The sequence below is a fragment of the Phodopus roborovskii genome, unplaced genomic scaffold (genome assembly GCF_943737965.1).
Source record: "Phodopus roborovskii unplaced genomic scaffold, PHOROB, whole genome shotgun sequence".
NCBI lineage: Eukaryota > Metazoa > Chordata > Mammalia > Rodentia > Cricetidae > Phodopus > Phodopus roborovskii.
In genome coordinates, this window is record NW_026126602.1 from 5,839,822 (window position 1) to 5,864,680 (window position 24,859).

Consider the following 24,859-nt stretch of genomic DNA (forward strand, 5'->3'; position numbering starts at 1 on the left):
ATTAACTGAGGTAACTGAATATATATTCAGAAGCAAACCTTAAAAACATTATAATTCAGGTTTTTCATGATTTAGTATGCATTTTAATGCTGCCAAATTCAACAATTGTGAAAACTGTTTCCCATGTTTGGGGACTCAATTTTGGAAGTGCTCTCTCTCTCTCTCTCTCTCTCTCTCTCTCTCACACACACACACACACACACACACACACACACACACACATCTTTGTTCCTCAGAACAGCTGAACAAGCTCTGGGTGATTTCTTAAGTCAGGTGTTGACTTATGGCAGAAACCTCCCAAATCTATCCCATTTCCCAACATTCCCCCTTCCATCTAAGACATCCAACGTTACAGAAAACTGTAAGTAAATAAAAAGCAATACCAACATATATACCATTGCCATTAATCTGCTGTAAATTATATATTTTGTTCTGATAGTTATTTTAAAAAAAATGTTGCCAGCATTTTGAACATTATGGAAGATGTGGACCCAACAAGTGACATTTGCTTTCCATGCAAAAATCCCATTAAATTCAAGTCACACTGTGGACATTTGAGTTCCTTTCACTTTAGTAGAATTTTATGGAATCTTAATTTTATGAGACACTTCATTTTTGAAACCCAACATGCTGTTCAATTACCTGGCCTTCTCTGTGCTTCCCAAGGACTGATGAATATCAATGAATTCCATTAGTTGTTTTTGTAGCATCACATCTTTGCCCTCGATCTGAGTAATGAATTTATGCTTCAAAAGATCTGACACTGTTGGACGCTTTTCATAATCTTTGGTCAAGCATCTGCATTGGTAAAAAAGAATCTGTAGTTATTATCTAAGTTAGAGTTTTGAAATTATCATCCAAATTTTAAAAAAATCTACCCAGACTTGATGCTTTTCACGAATGTCAATTCAAAGCAGATCTCAAACACATGAAATGGCAATGTTATACATGTTTATAATAGTACCCATATCTCTAAGGGATCATACTGTAGTTCAACCAATACCACTTTCATTCATTTCCCAGCAAGCAATGCTGCATAGTGATAATCAAACTCTGTCTCCATTTCAAAGTCTCCTTTCCAAGTCATTCAAGAGTGGAGGCATTAATGTTTATATAAATTTAACACAAACACTTTAGTTTCACTTCACCATGCTTTTAAGATTTTTTAATCAATATATTTCTGGTAATTTAATAGAAAGTTAATCTGCTAAAAAGGCTTAGCTTCCACACCAACAGAGATTTTGTGAGTTCATGTGGTAGATATTATAATGAGTATCACATCTCTGAACAGATCGATCATGGCATATTTGTGAGGAAGGATAAGGTTGGTGAACACACTTGCATGGGATGGTATCACAGAAAAGCATGTGAGTATATGGGGGGGGTATTTATTTGATTATGGCAGCTGTCTTCAAATATTTGTAATAAAGATTTGACCAGTTCTTAGTAGTCACTAGGGGGCAAAAATCCCTTGACTGATTGGTGGGAATCATAGGTCAGCATGATTTTCATGTGCTCATCAGAGAAGTTTATATTGCACTGGAAGCACACTTCTCATGAGGGTAACAAGCACTAGATGAATGTCTGACCATGCTCCAGAATCCCTCTGATCCTGAGATACAATGCCCTCATTGTGAAAAATTTGACTGTCATTTGGGGATATCAAAATAGTAAGAAAAAAATGAAGCTGGGTCTAATGGCACAGCTCAAAATCTTTGGGCTTCATTCAGGCTACAGAGTGAGTTCAAGACCAGACTGGGTAACTTAGACACTGTCTCAAATTAAAACAAACACACAAAAGATATGGTGCAAAAGGGACTGGAGACTGTAGTTCAGTGGAGGGACATTTTCTTAGGATATGTGAGGCCCTAAATTCAGCTGCAGTGCCTCAAAACAAGAAGGAAAGGAAGAAAAGGGGAGGAGGAAGAGAAAGAGAAACAGGAGGAAGAGGAAGTGGGGGAAAGAAGTGGAAGGAGAGGAAGAAGAGGAGGAAGAGGAGGATGGTGAAGGGGAGGAGCAGCAGCTGCCACCCAGTCCTTGGCTCTGTCAGTTGCAATCAGTAACCAGCCTTTCTGATCCTCCAGGATGATAATTTGATAATTTATTTCATTGGGCTAACCAAAAGCCTTCCCCAGGTTTGATAAAATATGCTATGGAATGAAGTTGGAGCTATCTAGAAACTGGAACAGGTGCTCTTTGTGTTCTCTTGGTTAAACAGAACAAAGCAGCTTCTACATCTATAGCACTTTTGCATCTGCAATAAGAAGAGGAATGGATTATTTCATTCAAGTTCACCTTTACCAAATAGCTAATGCCCACCTGGCTCTGATAGACACAGGAAGAACAGTGGCAAGGGAGGCGACAGTGTTCTAGAGATGCTTATTGTCCAGCTAGACAGAAGGACATCAGAAAAGGTAAGTCAATAAAATTAGAATTGTCACCAGTGGGAGAGCAATGGAAGGACAGCACATTGGACAGTATACTAATTGCCTGGGGAAGATGAGTCTCAGGAGAAGACTGGGAAATGAGTCAGACAAGACCACTGAGTGTCTGAATCAAAGGCTCTTGTCACGCCCTGGATGCATTTGTAGAGTGGGTTAGCACATCAAGTCATCATCTTCCCTCCCATTTATAGCCAGGCATCATCCCTTACCTTCTTTAATGTAAAAATTGTGAAAAGGCTCAGTGGGTCTGATTTTTCTAAATGGCTGACCCACTTCCAACAGTGTAGAGGCAAATCACTTCTGATAAATAGCTGTCAAGTGAAACTGTGCTTTGTATTTCAAACACATAAGCTTTTGATAAATATGATCTTCACATGAACTGATAGCAATGAAATACCCCTGGCTGTAGTAAGAGTGCAGACAAATGAAGGCTTAAATAACTGGCTGCAAGGGTAATAGACTGAGCAGCTGGGAGATGCAGAGGACGGTGCTGCAAAGGTAGTTGAGCCGATGAGCATGCTCCTGGATGAAAAGGGTCCTGGGAAGCATGGCTACAGAGAGGTGAACGAACTTGGCCAAGAGTTCATTATTTAGCATGAGTAAATTCATGGAACCCTTAGCTGATAATATAGATTTTCTTTTTCATTTTCACTTTCTCTTCCTCCCTCCCTCCCTCCCTCCCCCCTCCCTCCCTCCCTCCCTCTCTCCTTCTCTTTCTGTCTTTTTAAGGAAAAGATAGAGACATCTAGGAACTGTTTAACAGACAAGAAAAAAGAGGAGGATTCAGATGCAAGTGGCAATACAAAAGCTTCCCTTCCCACCATTCAAAGCTACAGCAGGCTGGTATTGGTTAGTTTTATTTCAGATGCTATTGTTACTCACTTGCTAATGAAGTCATTGAATTCTGCTGACCATAGTTCAGGCTGCCTTAGTTTAGGGGGTGGATTCCTGGAAAGTAAGAATCAAGGTTGGAAGTTGTACATTGATTTGAGGATGAAATATGAGAAGCAGCCCAAGACCAAGGAAATACTGCAGTTCCAGGTTCTGCCTGTACCATCAAAGATTGTCACTCTCACAATTACAAGAAAAATAATTAGCTATTCATTATCCTTTATACAAAATGACAGCTTCCTAGTTTCTTTGAAAGCATTTAACATAAACCAATTTTCATTTAGTTTTATTATTATTTTATCCCCCCCAATCATCTGACTTTTATTTGAAATCCGTAGGAAAAAACTGCCAGTATTAATCAAATGCCAATATTATCTCTGAGTCCTACAGAAGCCTCTAAGGAACAGCCAAGGGGCACAGAGGTGCCCAGAACAGGTAGCAAGCTGCAGCAGGGAGGGAGAATGCCTCCTGGAGTTGCTCCTTTGTTTCTAGAAACAAGGCAGGAAACATGTGTTTGCAAGTGACAGAAGCAAAGAACTGGAAAATACCATTAGCTATAGGGCTCCAAACGCCACTTAAAAGATTTTGCTATTAATTCTTTTTGTTTTTTAAGCTGAACAAATCTTTTCCTTTTTGGTGCATCTGTGCACACAAAGGACCAGCATTTCACAGTGAGGCTGATGGGATTCTGTAATCAAGCAACATTGATCAACCATGATGGCTAAATTTGCTGAAGTGCCGCTTTATGTTAATTTGAACAGCTCTTTGTTAGGGGGATGGAAATACTTTGTCTTCAATCCTGCATTGCCCCTTAAACAGCTTATAATGAAATTAATGTACAGTTGGTACAGGCTCATTAACACCAAGTGCAGTTACACATCTAACCAGATCAGGCCAGAGTGCCTTTCAGTTCTAAGGACTATTCTTAGATTGCTGATTTGCACATTTAAAAAAAGTTATTTTTTCAGACAATAATTTTATTTTGTTTCTTGTTTACTGAAATTTTTTATGAGATGTACTGGATTTCTTTGCATATAATGAGGTTTGACAATTTCACAATACCAGGAACTGTAGCTTTTAAGATCCCCCTTTCAACATATTTCTACAGCCAGTATTTTCAGAGTTTCATTTAAAGACAGAATAGCAGCAGAAATGGTAGGAAATAATTAGCATAATGTACTTTGTACACTAAGTATTACTCAGGCACAATGGATCTTTCTGTTTGTATCCTTGTCATCAAGATGATAGCATGGGGTTAAACATGGTGGTTTATACCATGTCTAGAGTGACTTGGGCATATATGGTTTCACTTTATACACTGAATGACAAAAACATATTTCTCTTGTTTTCAAAATTTTCATAGAATGTTTTTAAGCTGGTATATGGAGGATTTCCTTTCTGCTAACCTTGTTTCCCCTGCATGCCAAATAAGCAGCACTTCTTATAAGACCTGAGATAACACTGGACACTGAAATACAAAGAATGATATAAATATTATAATTCTGAGCTAACACATAGAAAATTTCAAATTAAAAATCAACTTTTAATGTTTGTTGTTAGAAACATTCAATTATACATAAAATAATCCAAAGGCACCCACTTGAGAATGAACAAAACATAGTGGCATTATTTCTTTAGAATGACAGCACTCAGCACCCCAAACCCAACCCAGGTATGTCTTCACGTGTTGAAATCACAACCTGTGATTAATTACTGACTATCATGTACAACTTTCTCTGGATCCTTGACAACACAAGCTGTGTGTGAGTTTTCTGTAGAAATTATGGGATCAGGAAAAATCTTAAAGGTCTCTACAAATAGCTCACCTATAACTAAGATGGAGTTTTTTTCTTTTTTTCATACTGGTTTTCTGAGACATCTAGAACTTACCAACACATATTTAAAATAATGGAGAAATTAGCTAGCTATAATGGCAGGAAAATATGAAGGTAATAAGACCAGATGGCAAATTCAAGGGTGGCTAAGGCTACACCTTTGAGGTGGGCATTTTAGTGCACATGTGTAAGCCCACCATCAGAGATGAAGCAGGAAAACCTGAAGTCAGCTGCACAGTGAATTCAAAGACATACATGGGACTTTGTCTTTAAACTTTCTAGAATACTTCTGAGTATTTCCACAGTGACAAGTCAATGGCAAAAAAAGGAAAAAGAAATGGGTTGCAGATTTTGGACCTGTTGGCCACCTGACCTTGGTATTTTGAAGAGTGCTCTCATGGGATGCAGCTCGGCTAGTGGAGGATCTCCATCACCAAGCTCAATAGCTGTGATGCCCAGGGACCACGTGTCACATCGAGCATCATAAGTGGTATCTAATTGCTGTTCACATGCGATCACCTAGAAGACAAAACAAAACAAAAAACAAAAACAAACAAACAAACAAAAACAGAAAGGTTTCAACAAGCAAGCAGCAAAGTGTTCAGAGACAAGTCCAACTGTTTAAACTGGTGGAGTTTGACAGTTGAATAAAGATAAAAGTAGTAGTTTAGAAAGAAAGGGAATCATGTAAATAGTAATATTTTTATTCTGAGCAAAGATAATACAATAGCAGGTTTGCAGATGTATGAGGAAAGTGTCTATTAAAAGGAATAGTTTAGAAACCATACCAAAAAGAGGAAAGAATGGTGCCTATGTGGAATGGGATCAAACACACAGCTAATGTCTATGAGGTATTTGTTCAAAAAAGGGCTAAGGAGGAGAGCACCCTGGCATCAATGAGAAAAATTTGGAAGAATGCAAGTGGCTTAAACCATTATTAACAAAAAAGTTAATTCAATAAAAATAAACACTGATGGAAAGGTACAATGGCTTATTTGAGCCACTCTAAAATTTGATACTCTAATCAACTGCCACAGAAAATCATTGTATTAATTTCCTTTATAACATTTCTAAAGGTGTAAGTAAGGTGTAAGTAAATCTAGTTTTCAACCTTCCTAATGCTGCCACCCTTTAATACAGTTCCTCATGTAGTGATGATCCCTAATCATAAAACAATTTCATTGCTACTTCATAGCTGTAATTTTGCTATTATGAACTGTAATGTAAATATCTGATATGTAGAATATCTGATGTGATTCCAAAAGGGTTTCTACCCACAGATTGAGAACCACTACTATAAATGCTCATTGTTAACATTATTGATCACAAAAAGGAAATTCAGCTTCATACCGTGAAAACCATCACTTATTATTTCTTTTATTTTTAAGATTATAAGTATATCATTTTCATTTCTCTTCCCCCTCTAAACTCTCCCATATAACTTTCCTCGTTCTCTTTAAATTTATAGCATCTTTTCCATTAACTATTGTTACACGCACATATGTCTGCACATACATGTATATTTCTAAATACATAAACTCAACCTTCCCAGTCTGTAAATGTTACTTGTATCTGTGTTTTTAGAACTGCCCATTTGGTATTTGATAACCAAATACTTATCACTTCCTTGGGAAGACTATTTCTACTGCTCCCAGCATTCTTTAGTTGCCTATAGTTCTTTGGGCAGGTTTGAGGCCTTGTGGTGCCCCTCCCTTCATTTTGACATGTCTATTGCTGTTATCGTTGTTCAGTTCATGTTTAGTCAGACACATTGGTGAGACTAAGGGTATAGGTTCTGCAATTACTGGGGAGACAATCTCATAACAAAATCCCTGACCCTCTGGCTCTTACAGTCTTTCCATCCCCTCCTCTGCAATGCTCTTTGATCCATAGGTGCAGGAATGTTTGTACATGTATCCAATGGGACTGGGCACCTTAATTATGTATTTTGATTGGTTGTTGTTGTTTTCTGTAATGGTCTCCCTATCTGTTGCAAGAGAAGTTTCCTTGATATTTATCTATGGGATAGGGATAAATATTTAAAATGTAGTTATGGATTATTCTGCTTTAGTCAAGTGAGGATAACTATTATTTTCAAACATTATTTGTGTGTGTGTGTGTGTGTGTGTGTGTGTGTGTGTGTGTGTGAGTGAGAGAGAGAGGGGGGAAGAGAAAGAGAAAGGCACACACACACACACACACAGAGAGACAGATAGACAGACAATATGTGTATGAAGTTCAGTAAACAAATTGAAAGAGTTCTCTCTTTCCTTCATGTGGGTTCCAGATTTTGAACTCAGGTCATCAGGCTTGATGACAAGCTTTTTTTACTTGCTAAGCCATCTTACTAGCCCTTGAAAACCTTTATTTACATTTTAAAAGTTTTGAATTTTGTGAATGTCATCTCACAAGACATATATTAATTTAGGGGGTGATAGCTGTTTAAAGTCCCATCATTTAACGATAGTTTGGCAGTGTCTGGGGAAAATTTCTCATTAGTGACTCCAACAAACATCAAACACCCCTGTGTGGGCTCTAAGATTTGAGCTGGCAACCTTCACATTCACTATTAATGAAAGGTTACTTTTTCATGATGAATGGGTCCCTTAGACCTGACACTGAAAGCCAGAACACAGAATATCTAAACATAAACCTATCAGTATTTTAAAAGAATAGGTAGATAGATGATTGATATACTGATAGATGATATATAGGTGAGTATCAGGTGGTAGAAAGATGGATAGATAATTGAAAGATGAAAAAACGGTAGGTACTTGATAGACATGATAGATGAGTGGTAGATGACTGACTGATGAAAGATTAATGAGAGTTATACTATCTACCATCTATATACACCTGAAAAATGTATCCATATATTTATTATAGGCCTTTAAACATTGGTCTGCTTGTTCCTTCATGTTTATTTCTTCTGATCTTGGCCCCAGCCAGGAACAAAGCCCTTGGAGCAGCATCTGTTTGCCTTGTCCCTGCTCCTATTCTTTGTTGTCTCATAGCTGAGTGGCCTTTTCTTTCTCAGCTATCCTGTATGTTTCCTCTGGAAGTACTACAAGCAAGCGTGAAAGTCCTAGGATTTACTTTAAAATTTCATATGGTAAATATTAAGGCAGCATTATTCATAAATATCCATAAAGTAGAAACTCAGTGTCTCTTGAGCAAAGAATGCGGTATATACAAGTAGTAAAATATTAGTTGGCCATAGAAGGAATATGTAAGTGTTACAGCATAGATGAACCTGAAAATGAACCAGGGGGAAAATCCAGACACAAGGGACACCTGCTCAGTTTCCACTGATACAAGCTGTTCAGAATAGATCAATCCATACATCTAAAACTAGATTAATGCTGGACTAGGGCAGTGTAGGAACAAGGGAAATACTTACATGGTAAAACTTTCTTTTAGGAACATGAAAATGTTTCATCTTAGTCTGTGGAGATGATGGAGCACATCTATTTATCCGCTGATAGACAAAGAACTGTGGATGTTAGGAAATGAATCTAGTGCATGTGGCCTATGTCTCTCCAAAGCCATGAAAATACATACATATGAACTTTCTCTTGTTGTCTAATACATCTTGGCCTTGATTTAATTTGTGCTTGTGTCTGCTAGGAATGGAGCTCAGGGCTTGTATCCTTCCTTTCATTCTTGTCTGATAAACATTTGGTTTCAGAATATGGAGTCTCCCCTACCCTTCTCCTAAGAGTTTCCCTATATGTTTCAGGCTTCAGCCTTCACTAGTAGGGGGATTGTAGGCATCTCACCCTACCTGGTTAAAATAGTCTTTTGTAAGGAGTATGGCTTTTCTGCCCGCTGCCTGGTCTTGTCCCGCCGCAGCGCCAAGACCAGGCGGTGGGCAGAAAAACCATACTCCTTACAGTCTTTTATACTACTATTTTTTTCTAGTAACATTGTTTCATCAGGGTGATGCACATCTTTTAGGATAACACACAATTATCTGGCTTCACACCTTTGGACACTTCCTTGTAGGTTTGGGTGGACTTGTGTTCTAGTCTGTTTAAAATGTTCCTGGTGTCTTTGGATCTGTATACATACATTGTGCATTCTCTAGCTTAGTATAGTAATTGTTACTTGCTGTGAACACTTGACCCTTCAATCCTGGCACACTTCAATCCAGACTGGAAAGAATGGCTTTACGTAACCAAAGCTAGAGTATTCTTCAAGATCAAAGAGTACATATTTCAGAGAGAAGAGGATAGGCACAAAATACTGACATCAAAACAATGACTAACAGTCACATGTAAAGGAGTGCTTCTACTGCAGGGAAGGAAATATATAATCATGATTTTGTTACTATAAGTTAACATAAAACATAAAGCCTAAATGTTCCTCAAACCTACAATCATCTTATGCTCTAATTACGAATATATGCAAATAAAGTAGACTATTTGGCATAGATTTACATGGCTTTGGATCTAGAGTTACATTTTTAGTGACTTCTCCTGTAAAGTTTAAAAATACTGATATTATATCAGAATATATTCTGAGGAAGTTCTTATTTCAGATTTTCTCATTGAATTTTGTGCTGGCTTTTACATGACTATAACTTCATTCCTCTCAGATGTGGTCCCTGTTAAAAACATTCTTAATTCATTGGAGCTTCAAAAACAGTAAAATTGTATTATTTTCCTATATGTTACATTTTAGCTTTTCAAAAATAAGTAATAACTGAATTAAAGGTTAAACAGAAACAGCAAAGCAGGATTTCATTTTCAAACAAATGTAATTGGATTTTGCAATATTAATGTAGCATTTGAATTACTTCTCTTTGCTCCCTAGAACATTATATATAAATAGCAGAGCTTTCCCAATGGATGCAGAGAGAGTTTTCAAAACTAAGCACTCTTATTGATCAACATAATTAAAAAGATTAAAGGCATTAATAGGGACTATTGGGAGAAGGTCTGGCTCTTGAACTTTTAGCCGTTTTAGCAGTTTATCTACAAGTTCCCCAAGATAATAATGAAAAAATCTACTGAAGTTGCATTTAGTTCCCAGGCTGGTGATTGAACATAAGAACTTAGCACATGGGTTGACAGACGTGAATTTAACCCAACAAAGCCAATGGTTCTCACAAAATGTTTATTATTATTTAAAAACAAAATGTAGCCAGGTAGTGGACATAAGTGAGAGCACAGTGAAACCACTGAACTAGACTGACTGCTCCATGAGTAGAAATAAAGGTGTATTGGGGATCAAAATGCCAACAATACGGCTTGGTGTGGGATGGGGTGGGGCAGAGAGAAAAGACAGAGAACATCAGACTGGGGATTGGCAGGGCTCTTTCTCAAAAGCAGAGAAGATAGCAAAAATGGTGTCTGTATGACTAGTGGGGGGTGGTCTGTGTTGTGGGATGAGGGCAGTTTAGCTGGAACAACCTCGGAACTGGTAGGGCTTTGATCTGTTGGAGGCTTATTTGTGTTAATGGAGAACCCGATGCCCTCTCCAGATTTGGGAGTTGTAGGATCTAACAGGAAAGTAATGGCTTTTCCTGGCAAACAGAAACACATGGTTTCTGAAGATGCTGAATATGCAATGGGTCGGAGTCCTGCCTGAGCTGAGCACAGACTGCAACTCTGGACTGGGCAGGGCTGAGACTTAACAATGATGACAACTGTAATGTTAGCATTTAGAAGGATGAAGGAAGAGTATATAGAGACCCTATAACAAACACTAAATAATAATAAAGTAAATACAGTAATAGTAATGAAAAGCAAAAATAAGACATGCAAATATCCAGACTGCAGATGCATGCTTGACAACTAAAAGTTAATTTCAAGAAAAATTAAGCCTTCAAGTTGTCTTTTATCTCATCTGACTTGCTCACTCACTTTTCATTTATTCACTGCATTCCTTCACAGCCAGTTTACCCAGCATCCCCTGTGTTCTCCTTGCCCACACAGAAATCCCACATTAAAATAACACGGAGCACATTTAGGGAGAAAAAAGTATATGTGAAAAGGAAAGGCAGAAATGGTCTAATAACATTAAACTTGTGTCCTCCAAAATTCTCTGACCTCTGATGTGACAGACTTTGATGATCCCCCATCTCCCTGAGGAGTGGATGGGGGTGGCATGGAGGGGCTGGTGGGGGTAATGGGAGGACAGGAGGGAGAGGGAACTGGGATTGGTATGTAAAATAAGATTGTTTTTAATTTAAATTAAACATTTGAAGGGGGGGGGGAACTCTCTGACCTCAGGAGCCATCCAAAAAGGTGTTCCTACAGAGGTGTTCAGGCGGTGTCTGGTACTGCTGAGCTGTGCGGACACACCTAGAGAGGAGAGATGGGGCGGTTTCTGTATTAACTACTCATGTAAACGATGCTAACTGCCCCACATTTTCTTACAAACGCACACCAGGAGTCTGTTCCCTCACAGCTGCCTCTGGACTTGAACCTCACCTTTAAGGAGTCTATCTAAGTCAGGATCTCTGTCTTACTGAAATGTGGACTGTTATTATTTTCCATATCCAAATTCTATGCAAATGTAAGCCCCGCCTGAAGGCTTGATGTTTCTCTTCTGATTGTCTACATAGTAAACTATTTGTATCATGTAGCTCAACATGTGTTTATTATTTGAATGGTGTTTCCCATCCTCTTTATTCCCCTGAACAAATTCTAGCAAACCAAGGAATGTTTTATAGGGTGATACACCCATAGCAGTTGAATTGAGAATGCACTTACAATTACTTTACTAATTTTGTCCAAGTTACACGTCCTCTGATTAAACATTCCAAACAACATTCGTCTACCTAAACCAACACCCGCAAGCATCTGTTCCTTTTTAGAATTTAAATTCTTTTTTTTTAATTGAATGAAAATCCACAAAGTTATGCACATTTATGCGAAATCTCATGATGTCTCGGTATGCATACGCACTGCAATGTTTAAACAAATTTAAGCATATCTATCTCCTCCGATGGTTATGTTTCCTTATGTTGATTAAAGTGTTGACAACCATTTCCTCTTGCTTTCTGAGGTAGCTACATCCTCTTACACTTCTCATGACCATCCAGTTAGGATCTGTTTTTTTCTTTAGAGAGATTACAAACTATAATGAACATGTATAACTAAACGTTCTGACCACCATTCTATTTCTTCCATCTGGTTAGAAAATACTCCTCCTAAACTTCAAAAAAATGTTGAGATCTCTTCCTTGATTTTCATACATACTCCTCATGTGGCTGCCGCCTCCCAAGATGCAGTGCTCCAGGCCACTGGACTTGATGACCTCCACTTAAGCCACAAGCTTTCACTTTTGATGACCCTGCTTAATCCAGTCCCCTCCTCAGTGAGTTCCAAGAAGGCGACCTCTTGCTGCTCATCAGATGAGCCCAGTAGAGGAAAGTATTGAGACTTTGTTCCTTTAAGATAACATCTATTTTTTGCTATGGAATTAAAAGACTAGATTTGGCCATGATAGCATTCTTAACCAGTCTGGTAGTGACTATACTCTGTTTCTGTATTAGTGGCTGCTGTTAATGAACTCTTCTAGCTGGGCATAAACATGGTCCTAACTCATTCTCTTTAAAATTTTGCCTGCAAAACACAAATTATTTTAAAGAAAATCTTCTTTACTATATATTTTTTTCAAATTCAAGAGCAATTATCTAATAAATTCTTTAAAGTTCACCTTCAATATTTACCAACAAAACATGTGAAAAAGACATTAACCCATAATATATCTTTCCCAAAATATACCTCTGTTCCAGATATTTTATAACTGAGAAAAATTAAATATAATTCTTAGCATTCTATTTTGCTTTATATCTTCTATGAACTAAAATAAATGTAATTTAAAATCAGACTATATTATAATATAGTAATTTATATAGATGGAATTTTTAAAGAAATTTTTAATTTAAAATTATTACAAATTTTTCTAAAACTTATTCTAAGGGTATTCAATTATTTATGAAAACTAAATGTCATTTAAATGAGATGTAACCAAGAAGAAAATAAAAAAATAAAACTACACCTAACTGAGTAAAAAAATCAAGGTTTGTTCCTAGCAAGAAAGTGACTTTTTAAGCTAATCAACATTTTTCTAGGTATAAATATGAGAACTTGTATTTTTGGTTAAGTGGTTTCATCAGATCTAGTGTTGAGATTTATACAAAGATGGCTTGCAAAGAGCATCTTGCTACATGATACAGGAAATGCAAAAGGGAAGGGTAATAAGGACAGAATCTAGAGGCATGGCATATGACCCTATCATATCATTATTTTTCTTTAAAATGTGAATTATGAATAGAAGCACTTAAGGGGGCAAAGTATCAGAGCTCATCTGGCAATAAGAAGGCTTTAAGTCTTCACCTAGTAAGTTCATTCCCTCCTGAGGTCCAGGTTGACCATACCCCTAGCTTCTCTCTCAGTTTTGTAAGCAGCCTGTGCTGTCTGCAACATCCTTGTTTAACAATGCTCAGAATTAGCTTCTATTGCTTAGAATAAAGAAACTCTAAATACAAAGTCCCGGTAAGTTCAGACCTCAAATAGCAAATTCACAAGAACAACAGGCAATCTTGACTTTTTAAGGCTGAGTGGCTCTGGGTTTATAGGAAATCATATTGCATTTCTAGTTTATATCTATTCAGCATTAAGGATTTTCTGAGGTAAAAACTTGAACTCCAGGAGTTTTGACCAAATATGTTGAATGCTTTTCAAGAAAATTCTAAATAAACTCACTGCCTGTAGAAGCAGAGGCAGTTCTTTCCACTGACAGCTGTTTTAAGGGATGGTGTAACAGTAATAACTAGACAGAGGTATAACTACTCCTGAATGTCAATAACAGTTTGCACACATGCTGGTGTTGATATCCCCTACAACGACCACTGGCAGCACCCTTGGGATCTCATGCAACATTTAGTGTGTGCTAAGATCTTTAAGAAAAAACAAGTTACATGTCACTGCTTCTGGAGCAAACTGTGGTAAGCAATGAAAACACATGGACACAGTGAAAAATACAACTATGTAGAGAAAGGGGCTCTTGAGGATATTAGGTGATTAAAATATTAAAAAGTCAGTCACGAATCCAATTCGGAGACAGCAGGACCCAAGGACGCATTTTGGTAATGCTTCTGCAATGCGCCTTAAGCCTCACAGTCACTGAGATTCAAGCCCATAGGTATCTTGCCACAAAGTCTAACTTTTGGGTGAGTGAAACAAAGCTGAGAGGAAGCAATTTTTTAGAATTAGCTTCATTTTTACTCACCATAAATTCCCCTAAGAAAAACAGCTAAGAAGATTAAAAAACACAAAATTGTGGAAAATTGGCCTAAGTTACTCTAAAAGACTACAAGGATCCCAAGCATGAGTTCAGTAGTCCCAGGAAATAAAAAGATTAGGAAAGGCATTTTGTCCAGAGAGTAACAAAAGAAATAAGTCAACAAAATGAATGGTTACATAACCGTCTCAAGAGAGAAGATGCTGAAAGGTGGAAAATTCCAGGCAGAAAAGTTAAGATGGTGAGACACTATGGAAGGGAACAGGAGGCCAAGTGGAGATCAGGGCTGAACAGTCGGGCCACGATCCACTCAGAAGCACAGCCACAGGGACATGACACAGGCTTATGCTAATGAGTCAGCCTTTTGCTCTGCTGGGGAATTTTCAGACTATTCTGGGCCCAGTGATCAAGCCTTGCTGACTGTTCCTATTGCAGAAGTCCCAGATCCAGGAAGAGACATGCATATGATTTATACTGGTGTGCAGGAATTTATTCGGAGTTTTAGAGAGATGGCATAAATATTTAATATGTTACTTCTAAGATAATTTTAAAATGGATTGATTTGAGAAACACCTAGAACAGTAGTTTGCAACCTATGGGTCAAGACACCTTTGGGGGGGTCGAATGGCCCTTTTATATGGGTTGCTTAAGACCATTGCAAACACAGATGTTTAAATTCTGATTCATAACAGTATCAAAATTACATCTATGAAGTAGCAAGGAAAATAAGTTTATGGTTGGAGGTCACCACAACATGAGGAACTGCGTAAAAGGGTCACAGCATTAAGAAGGGTGAGAACCACTGCCAGAGAGGTTTATCCTTGGATTGTCTGTACAGGTGTTTCCAGAGAGGTTTAAGAGGAGAGGGAAGTCCCACCTTAAATGTGGGTGGCAATGTACTATGGGCTGCAGTCCCAAGCTGAATAGAAAGGTGAAAAACAGCAAACAAGAAGAGTGCTCTGCTTCTTGGTCTACCTGGGTGTGGGATTCCTACCCATATATTCATGGTGAAGTAAAGGTCTCAGCGGGCACATGGACTGAAAGGAAGGGCTTCTGTTGTTTGCCTTGTTGTTAGTTTTAGGGACAGGGTTTCACTGTCAACCCTGGTTAGCCTGTACCTCTCTATGTAGACCAGTCAGGCCTGGAACTCACAGACAGAGACAGAGACCCACTTGCTTCTGCCTCCAAATGCCAGGATTAAAAGTGATAGCCACCATACCTGACCTTACTTTTTTCTTCCTTCCTTCCTTCCTTCCTTCCTTCCTTCCTTCCTTCCTTTCTTTCTTTCTTTCTTTCTTTCTTTCTTTCTTTCTTTCTTTCAACCTAATCCCAGAGTTAGCTAAAAGTTGGTAAAAGTGATACAAGGTTTTAATTTCATTTATTTTTTGAAGGCCTGCCTCCTTTGGTAGTAGATGGGGCCAAGACAATTCCTTTCCCATCCCTAAAGAGTCTGTAATTTCTACACACAAAAATATTCCTTTTTTATGATCATCAAATTTGCTAGGTTTTAACTCATATACTCTATCATGTAATGTGCAAACTTCAAGTTTCAACAATGCTACCAAAATTGCCCATTACAGCAAAAGCAAAACACACCCAAGTTCATGTTCTCTGTGACCTGCGGTCTGACCAGCTCTTCCATTGTTCCTTGAATCTCAAAACCTGGACATTTTTTTTCAAATTTTAGGTCAGTTAGATCATAGACTACTCACCAGTTTGAATTGGTGGAAATAACCTCATGATTTGAGCTTTGGCAGGAATACAATGGATGTGACACATGGTTCATCCTGCCAGGTCAAGTGGATTTCATTCTTCCCGTGACCAGTCGTGTTCACTCTGACTTGACTGTCACCTATCTGTAGACTTCTCTTTCATGAAATTTCTCTTTTCCCTTTTTGTCTAATAAATGCTTTGTGGCAGGTATTTCCAAATTGAGACTACCCTATTTCTAATAAAAATTTAACCCATTAACCTAGGCATCTATTGGAATAATTATTACTATAGTGACAGATAAATGATGACTTAAAATTCTACTATTCCTTCTATCTTTATCTGTGATGAAGGGTTTTTTACTTCTCTCATCTATTTATGCACATATGTATGGCAGTGTGGATTAACGGACTTCTGTTTTGTTCAATGGATTTCCATGGTCACATCATCATTATCATTTTAATGCTCATATGCTCCCAGATGTGATGAGTGGACCTTGCTCCCCAAGCTGACATCTGTCTTCATTTGACATGTGTCCTCATTCATTGAGAAATTTTTTAATGTTTTGGACAAATAGGTTCTGGGCTGTCTTACATAGCCCTAAATGATTCTTTCTTTAAAAGCCCTGACTTCCTCTTAGTTAGAAATTGTTATTTTAAAACAAAATCCAGATGAGAGGTGTGCTCTTCATTAGTGGAGATGGTGAGGGAATAGATGTACACACACAATTCACAATACACATACTCTTTTTTAAAATAGTATTTTTATTTATTCTTTGAAAAATTTATATTTTGATCTAATTCATTCCCTTCCCTCAATCCCATCTCCTTAAGCACCCAATTTTACATTCTCTCTCTTTAAAAAAAAATGAAATCTATCTAGTTTGTGTTGACTGAGCTCTCCTGAGTATGGGGCTTGTATTATTATACCTATTTTAATACCTACATGTATATTATTCCTCTTCATATTTGGCATTCTTTTCTTGATCAGGCAGAAGTCCTGGTTAACTTCCTGGTTAATGTCAAGGCTGCAGTCTCCAGCCCCCTCTAGCACCACTATGCAGATGCTGCCTTCACCTCACTTTAGGCCTGAACACCCAGTTGACATCACCGCTACCACCCCTCATAGATGCCATTTTTGTTCCACTTGGGGACACAACACCATCCCATGCCACAAAGATCAACACCCTCACAGTGTGGACACCTTCCTTACCTCTGTTGGGATCTAAGCATCCCCTTTAGAGTGCTCGTTTTCCATCCTATGAATGGCTCTTTTCTGAATTCTTGGGAAGAAAGAACAGGGTACTTCTAGTTTTAAAATTCAAGTTCACCTTCCTCATTTGATCCTAACAAGTGGCTTATTGATGACTAAGTCACAACTTCTCTCTGACCTACATTATATATTAGGGATTTAGTATAAAATGGGGCATGTGAATAATGAGAGATTTAAAGCCACAAACTATTCTGTCATAAGAATGATGTCTAAATAAATCACAAGATGTGGATCTCCTGCTTCTGTGTTCAAATGCTAAATGCTGTTTTAGAAAGGCTATTCCCCAGGGAAAAACCCACAGAAAGGAAAGCTGGGGGCTGCCTTTAAACTGAGTTCCTTTTTCATTTCCTATTCTAGATAAGGATTGCTTTTTTCAACATTAGTTGACCTGCCTAAAGAAGTTTATCTCCGGAGAGCTCATTTTATTTATTGACTGAGCATGCGCCCATGACCACTGATGCAGCTCATTAAAAATGTTTACCAGCTCACTAGTCTGCTTGTGCTTTACTACATCTTATTCCTTCTCTCAAAGAGCATTGTTAACACATGTGCATACCCACTACCCTTGAGTTTTTAATTCATAAGAAACTAATGTCCAAGAAAAATATAAACATTATCTTACATTCAAATAATATGACTTGGGCACTGGACACCAAGAACACATTTAATAGACAACTGGCCCTATTTTGTAATGATTGCTGACAGTCTACAAACAAAATAATCTAAAGCCAAAGCTCTCATTTTGTTCTTTATCCATGTTTTTGTAAAGATGTCTTATACAAGGTTACCTAGGGCTGGAAGCAAAGTTTGATACAGTGCTTGTCTGGGAGACACAGGGTTTAATAGTACAAAACAAAACAAAAGAACAAACAAACAACACCTAGAAACAAAGCAACCATCTTACTTAATCTAGATAAATATTTTTAATTGACTTTGGAAAACATCTCTGAAAGTACTTTGTCAAGGCCACTGGCTTTTCATATTTTTTCTTTAGTGTCTGGAGATGTTTATAGTTGTTTTTAAACCTCTGTTAATATAGACTATACATTTGAGAGCAAGCTCAAGTTCAATATCAAGTTCTCCACCAGGTATGTCTTAGAATGGAGATAGAATTATTTTCTAGGTAGAATAATGCTCCTTCCTGTGGAGCAATGGGGCATAGTGTTTCATTGTTCTTGCTATTTTGAACTTCAAACAAAAGTCCTTATTATACCCGCTCATTCAATCGTCTGGCTTTAAACTCAGTCATCAACATAGATTGGCTGCACTTGGTTTATGAATCAGGTATTCACACTCAGGCTCAGTGCTGTTCAGCAATTTGCAAAACTTCAGGTGAAATTAACAATACTGTGCAATGCATATTGGGTGGGCATGCTATTTGTCAGATCTTTGCATACTCTGAAAATCAAGCCTGGGATAACTCAAGCATGAGGGTATTGTAGACTTGAACTTTACAATCATTTCTAAATTTAATCAGTCAATTTTGTTGAGCTTCAGTTTCCATAATGCAAGAGATAGGAAGTTTGTCGATTCAATTTGTATTCAGTGAACTGCTATGTCTAAAGCAATATTTCTGTAGAATAGAATGAGGCACAATCTTGGTTGTGAAAGACTCTGACTATCTACATGTATTTCTGAGTGTCTTAAATGTAAGACCAAATAATTCTGTGTGATAAAATTAAAAATAAAGAAGCTCACGGGATTTTGAAGCACAAGTTGGGACCCAAAGAGAGGAAAGGAGAGAATGTCTAAGAACAACACTGAGATGTTCTGGAGTACTGTCAGTACTGTAACATGCTTAGAAGTTCAAACATGGCAGAGTACAGAATCACCTTCAAAGTGAAAAACATCTCTCCAGATGAAGTGCTCATCATATCTTGGTCCACCACACAGAAACAGCTGACTTAGTAAACTAAACAGGGAAGTTTACTATGCCACATAACAGAGAAAATGTAGGCAGAAAAGTACTTGATCTTTTGGCTGAATCATGTCATCCAGGACCTCCCCCTATTCTTTCTTTGCTCAGCTGTGCCTTCTTCAGGAGAGAACCTTGATCACAAGGGTGAACAAAGACCTTTTAGGCATCATGACAAGACACATAGACTCTCAAAAACATCTTTTCCTGTGTCTCCTGCTTATCCCTAAGGATAAGTGATCTCAAAGTGATTGCCAGTGATCCTTGAAAATCTCTCATCTCTAATCCTGGATTTGGACATGTGTCCCTTTTTAAAGCAATCACTAACAGAGGACAGTCAGTGGCCTCTCAGAATACATTTCATCATTTGTATCATTTGGGATGCTGCCTGTTCTAGAGGACAAACTCTGTGTATGTGTGTGTGTCAAAGAGAGAGAGACAGAGAGAGACACAGATAGAGAGACAGAGATATCTGGGGTTAAACTGGGTGACTCAGAAGCCGGAAGGCACATTTGCCAAATTATCTGAAAGATGCTGATTTGCTTTCTTACTTTCAACGCAGGAAAGGCAAATCTGTTAGATAAAATCATGCTAGTTCCTTATGTACTTTCAAGAAAACTTACCAAAATCTACTAGCTTTACTCCACCTTCAGTAGTCAGCAGAATGTTATTCCCTTTGACATCACGGTGGATAGTTTTGTTGCTGTGCAGATGCTGAAGTCCCTGGAAGGTGGAAATTGTACAATGATTCTTAAAGGTATAAAACAAAGAATCAATACCAAATACATGTTAAAACCAGCATTCCAATACTAACATTTTGTATTGAGTTAGTCAAACCCAAATGTATCTTTTCCAACTTGGACTCCATAGAAAGCCACAAAAAAGAGTACACTTCTCAACTTTCCCCAACAATCTACAATTTTTATTACATTCACTTATTTGCCTGTGTGTGTGTGTGTGTGTGTGTGTGTGTGTGTGTGTGTGCGCGCGCGCGCGCACATGCTTGCATGCATGTATGAGCCTGTGGAAGTCAGAAGACAACTTGTAGGAGTTAGTTTCCTTCCACTATGTGGGTTCCACGACTAAACTCACATCATTATTCCTGGCAGCAAGCACTATTACCTGCTGAGCCATCTCCCTGGCCCTCCAGTCTTAAAAAAGTATTGATTCAAAAAAAAAGGGAAAATATTCTAAGTACACTTATTTAAGATAGTGGCAAATGAAAATATAACTACTAGAAAATGTATTTTCTATCTTAATATATACAAATAAAAAATACCTAAGATCAGAAATCAGGATCCTATTGACACAAAGTTGACTTCTAATGAAAACCCCACATTGTCTGTGTTTAATATCTAGGCTGCATTTGGCCCTGCATTAGTCAATACTATTACAGTTATATTTTTAAAGTAGCATCTGCATTTTTATTTAGTTAGAGCTACTTCCTAACTATCGAACAGAGAATTCAAATGGACTTACCATTAGCGCTTCATGTAAAATATATGCAATTATAGGCTCACTCATTCTTTCTCCCCTCTTCAGAAATCCTTTCACAAGATCAGTCACTGATCCCCCATTGCATAGCTGGAAATGAGCATGGACATTAGAACAAACAGATTGTTTTAAAATTCTTGCTGTAAAAGATTTTCTTAAAATGTTTCAAAACATTGTTTCAGTATCTTGTTGTAAGTGGTCTCATAAGTGACTTTCATTATCTTCATGAAATCATAAATGAAAGGAAGATAGAGATTTATGCTTTCATATGACTGATAACTAGAACACGGGTTTCATCTAAATGAACTTTTAGAAGAAAATCTTCTACTTAAATTTAAGGATAAGAATTGTGATTTTACGAGTTATTCCAGTTTAGGATGTGAGCCTTAAAAGCAATGCTGACTTCCTATATTTCAGTTAGCATAATGCAATAGTGTCAATGGATATATACTACTTTAAATGTGTACTTTAAAAATAAACAAACCTCGTCTATTTGTCCCCCGACTCAATCTTCCTGGTCCCACCTGTTCTCCTCTCCTTCCCTTCTCTTCCTAACTCCCTCTCCACTCACTGCCCCCCACCCCAAATATGCTCAGGAGATCTTGTTCCTTTTTCCTTCTGTGAGGGACCTTGTATGAATCTCTTAGGTTCCTCCTTATATCCTAGTTTCTTTGGTGGTGTGTATTATAGGCTGGTGATCCTTTGCTCTAGGTCTAAAATCCATATATGAGTGAGCACATACCATGTTCCTCTTTTTGTGACTGGGTTACCTCACTTAGGATGGTTTCTTCAAGTTCCAAGATTCTCGAGAGCAAAAAAATAGAGATATCATAATAGAGGGAGCCATTATAGGTTTGAAGAGAAAACTGACTCTAGCGAAATCTCCACAGACCTACAAGGGTGACCCTAACTAACAATCTGAGCAACAGTGGAAAGATTACCTTATATGCCCTTCCCTGATAACGAGATTGATAACTAACTTATATGCTGTCATATAGCCCTCATCTAGTAGCTGATGGAAACAGAAACAGACACCCACAGCTAAACACTGAGCAGAACTCCTGGAATCCAGTTGCAGAGAGGGAGGAGTGATAAGAAAAGGGATCAACAAAATCTGGAAGGCATTACCCTCCCTGTGGAATGTGGTGGTGGTGGGAATGGGATGGAAGGGTGGTTGGGGGAGGGGGAAGGGAGTGAGGGAGGAAGAGGGAACTGGGATCGATATGTAAAATAAGAAACACACACACACACACACACACACACACACACACACAAAGAAAAAAAAAAAAGAAAAAAAGAAAAAAGGGGGGGGGGGTTCAAGACCAGGCTACAGAAACCCACAGAGACTGCTGACCTAACAAGGGGAAACTAATGGACTCTCAGACCGATAGCTGGGAAACCAGCATTATAGCGACTCAGACCCCCTGAACATGGGTCTCAGTTAAAAGGTCTGGGTAGTCTACTGGACCTCTGACAGTGGAACCAGGATGTATCCCTGGTGCATGATGGGAGCACGTTCCCCATGGAAGGATACTCCCTTAGCCTAGAGGCAGGGGGGAAGGCCTAGACCCTACTCCAAATGACTTGACAGATTTTTATGATCCCTTCTGTGAAGTGGGGAGGGTGGGATGGGAGGGGAGTCAGGAGGCATGGGAGGGAGAGAAAGGGAACTGGGATCAATATGTAAAATAAGAAAAAAAATAATAATAAAATAAGAATCTTAAAAAATAAGAAACAAACTTCCTTTTGGGCAAAATTTCTAACACCACTGAAGTAAATATGGCAAGTCAAACCCTAGGAAACAGTTTGGAGTATTATGCTGCCTCTGCTCCCCAGCATCCTTCTCTGTACACAGGGAGAATCTGAAAGGGCAAGAGGAAAGACTAGGGTAGAGAAACTTTTCATATCAGAGCTCTGCAAAACGAGGTACCATTAAGACTCACTGAAGCTTTCAAAGAGACACCCCATCTGCAGTACAGACCAACACTGATATGGCAGTGGATACGAGAAGAGAGGTCACTGGGCGATTGTCCTGTACCAAGACAACATCAGAAGGATGCTTGGGTTCTGCAAGTACTTGGTCCCCTGATGCCACACACATAGACTCTGCTTTCAGCCCTGCTCTCCTCCCAAGGCAGGAGGTCTTCTTCAACACCCACTTCTGTATCATTGTCACTGCCTGGGGACCCACAGACCCTCTAACTAATGTACAGGCAGAAAAGGAGTGGAAGCAAATGTTACACTAGCATTCTAATTCGAAATATTGGATGCATTTTTCTCCAACATCTTTTCTAATATGGTGGAATTTTACTGGGTTGCTAAACACTTCTGGATTAGATAGTAACAGACAAGATGCCTTCAACATTTACTGGACACTGGGCACATTTCTTGCATATTCACATGAATTATCCATGAACCTCACCATTTTTGGAAGGAGGCATCATCTCCGTATTAAAGATGAAGAAGTGGTATCGCATTCAGAATTGGTTTCTTTCTTAACTCAGATAAAGCCTCCACCTAATACAGGGCTGTAGCATGTGGAACTCTATGGGTTTTTTTCCTTTTACTTTATCAGGAAGATGAACACAGTGTAAGTGCTATTGCCCTGTACATTACCATACAGGGTCAGGCTCCTTCCACCATAGGCTGGCAGATTGTCTTACAGAATTATTCTCAAACAACTGACAAGAAACTAAGTCCTTCAAAATGCCTGGCCATTCTTTTGCAACAGTGGTTCTCAACCTTTCTTATGCTGTGTCCCTTTAATACAGTTCCTCATGCTGTGGTGACCCCCAACCACAAAATTATTTTTGTTGCTATTTTATAACTGTAATTTTGGTACTGTTATGAATCATAATTTAAATATCTGTGTTTTCTGATGTTCTTACATGACCCATGTGAAAGGGTTGTTGGTCCCCCCCAAAGAGGCCTTGACTCACAGGTTGAGAACTGCTGCCTTATGAGGACCAAGGCATTATAACTAGTCAGTAACTTTCAGAGAAGCAATGCTAGAGACTCAATTTCTTTCTTTCTTTCTTTCTTTCTTTCTTTCTTTCTTTCTTTCTTTCTTGTTGCAGACTATTAGTTAAAGATGTGTTACATTCATTTGTGGTGTGGAATATTTGTTTAATGACACAAAGATGCATTTGTTTAATCCTGTAATGTGTTACTTTGCCTGTCTAAAACACCTAATTGGTCTAATAAAGAACTGAAAGGCCAATAGCTAAGCAGAAGAGGGATAGGTGGGGCTGTCGGGAGAGACATAGGAGAAGAAATCTAGGGAAGGGAGCAAGGAGTGAGAAAAGGAGGAGAAGAGGATGCCAGAGACCACCCAGCCACTCAGCCACCCAGCTACCCAGCAACCCAGCCACCCTGCCAGCCATGGAGTAAGAAGGAAAGAAAGCCATATACAATAAAGAAAGACACAGCATTATCAACCACAATTACGTGTCATGCCCTAAACTTCACTTCATTACCAACTTGAATAGATATAAAATCACACAGAAAACCAACATCTATCTGGGTGTGTCTGTGGGGGTTTTACTGACAGGTTTAACTGAGGAGGATAGACTCTCCCTCAGCATGGGTGGCATCAGCCTCTCTATAGCCTATGCTCCCAGACTGAATAATGAGGGGAAAAAGACAACGTCTGAACACCAGCACTCATCTCTGCTTCCTGACTGTGGACAATACAATACGTGCCCAGCCGCCTCACTCTCCCACCACTGTGCTTTTACCACAACTGTCCCCCTCAAACTACAACCAAACTAAACCTTCCCCTCCTTAAGCTATCTTAGCATTCTATTTTGTTATAACAAAAAGAGTAACTAGTTACTTCTTACCCAAAGCATAAAACACATACAATATCTGAAAATATAAATACAGAAATCTAAAGTGAATAAGCAATTTTACCCTTCAAATTTAAATGTTGTTATTTGAATTTCATCTGATAAACCCCACAAAAGAAACTGTGAGTTACCTGTGCAATTAAGACAGTGATTGCTTATATAAGATCTATAGTTATTATCACACAATTTCTA

At 38.4% G+C, this 24,859-nt stretch overlaps 1 protein-coding gene across 1 annotated transcript in view; it reads right to left on the reverse strand.

Annotated features, from left to right (window-relative positions):
• Myo3a (myosin IIIA) overlaps nucleotides 1-24,859 on the reverse strand; it is a 163,927-nt gene that overhangs the window by 119,832 nt on the left and 19,236 nt on the right. The window contains 6 exon segments of the mRNA XM_051205741.1: nucleotides 643-798; nucleotides 3,327-3,392; nucleotides 5,544-5,689; nucleotides 11,402-11,478; nucleotides 19,949-20,048; nucleotides 20,805-20,909. Of these exon segments, the coding sequence (XP_051061698.1) occupies nucleotides 643-798; nucleotides 3,327-3,392; nucleotides 5,544-5,689; nucleotides 11,402-11,478; nucleotides 19,949-20,048; nucleotides 20,805-20,909 (650 nt within the window).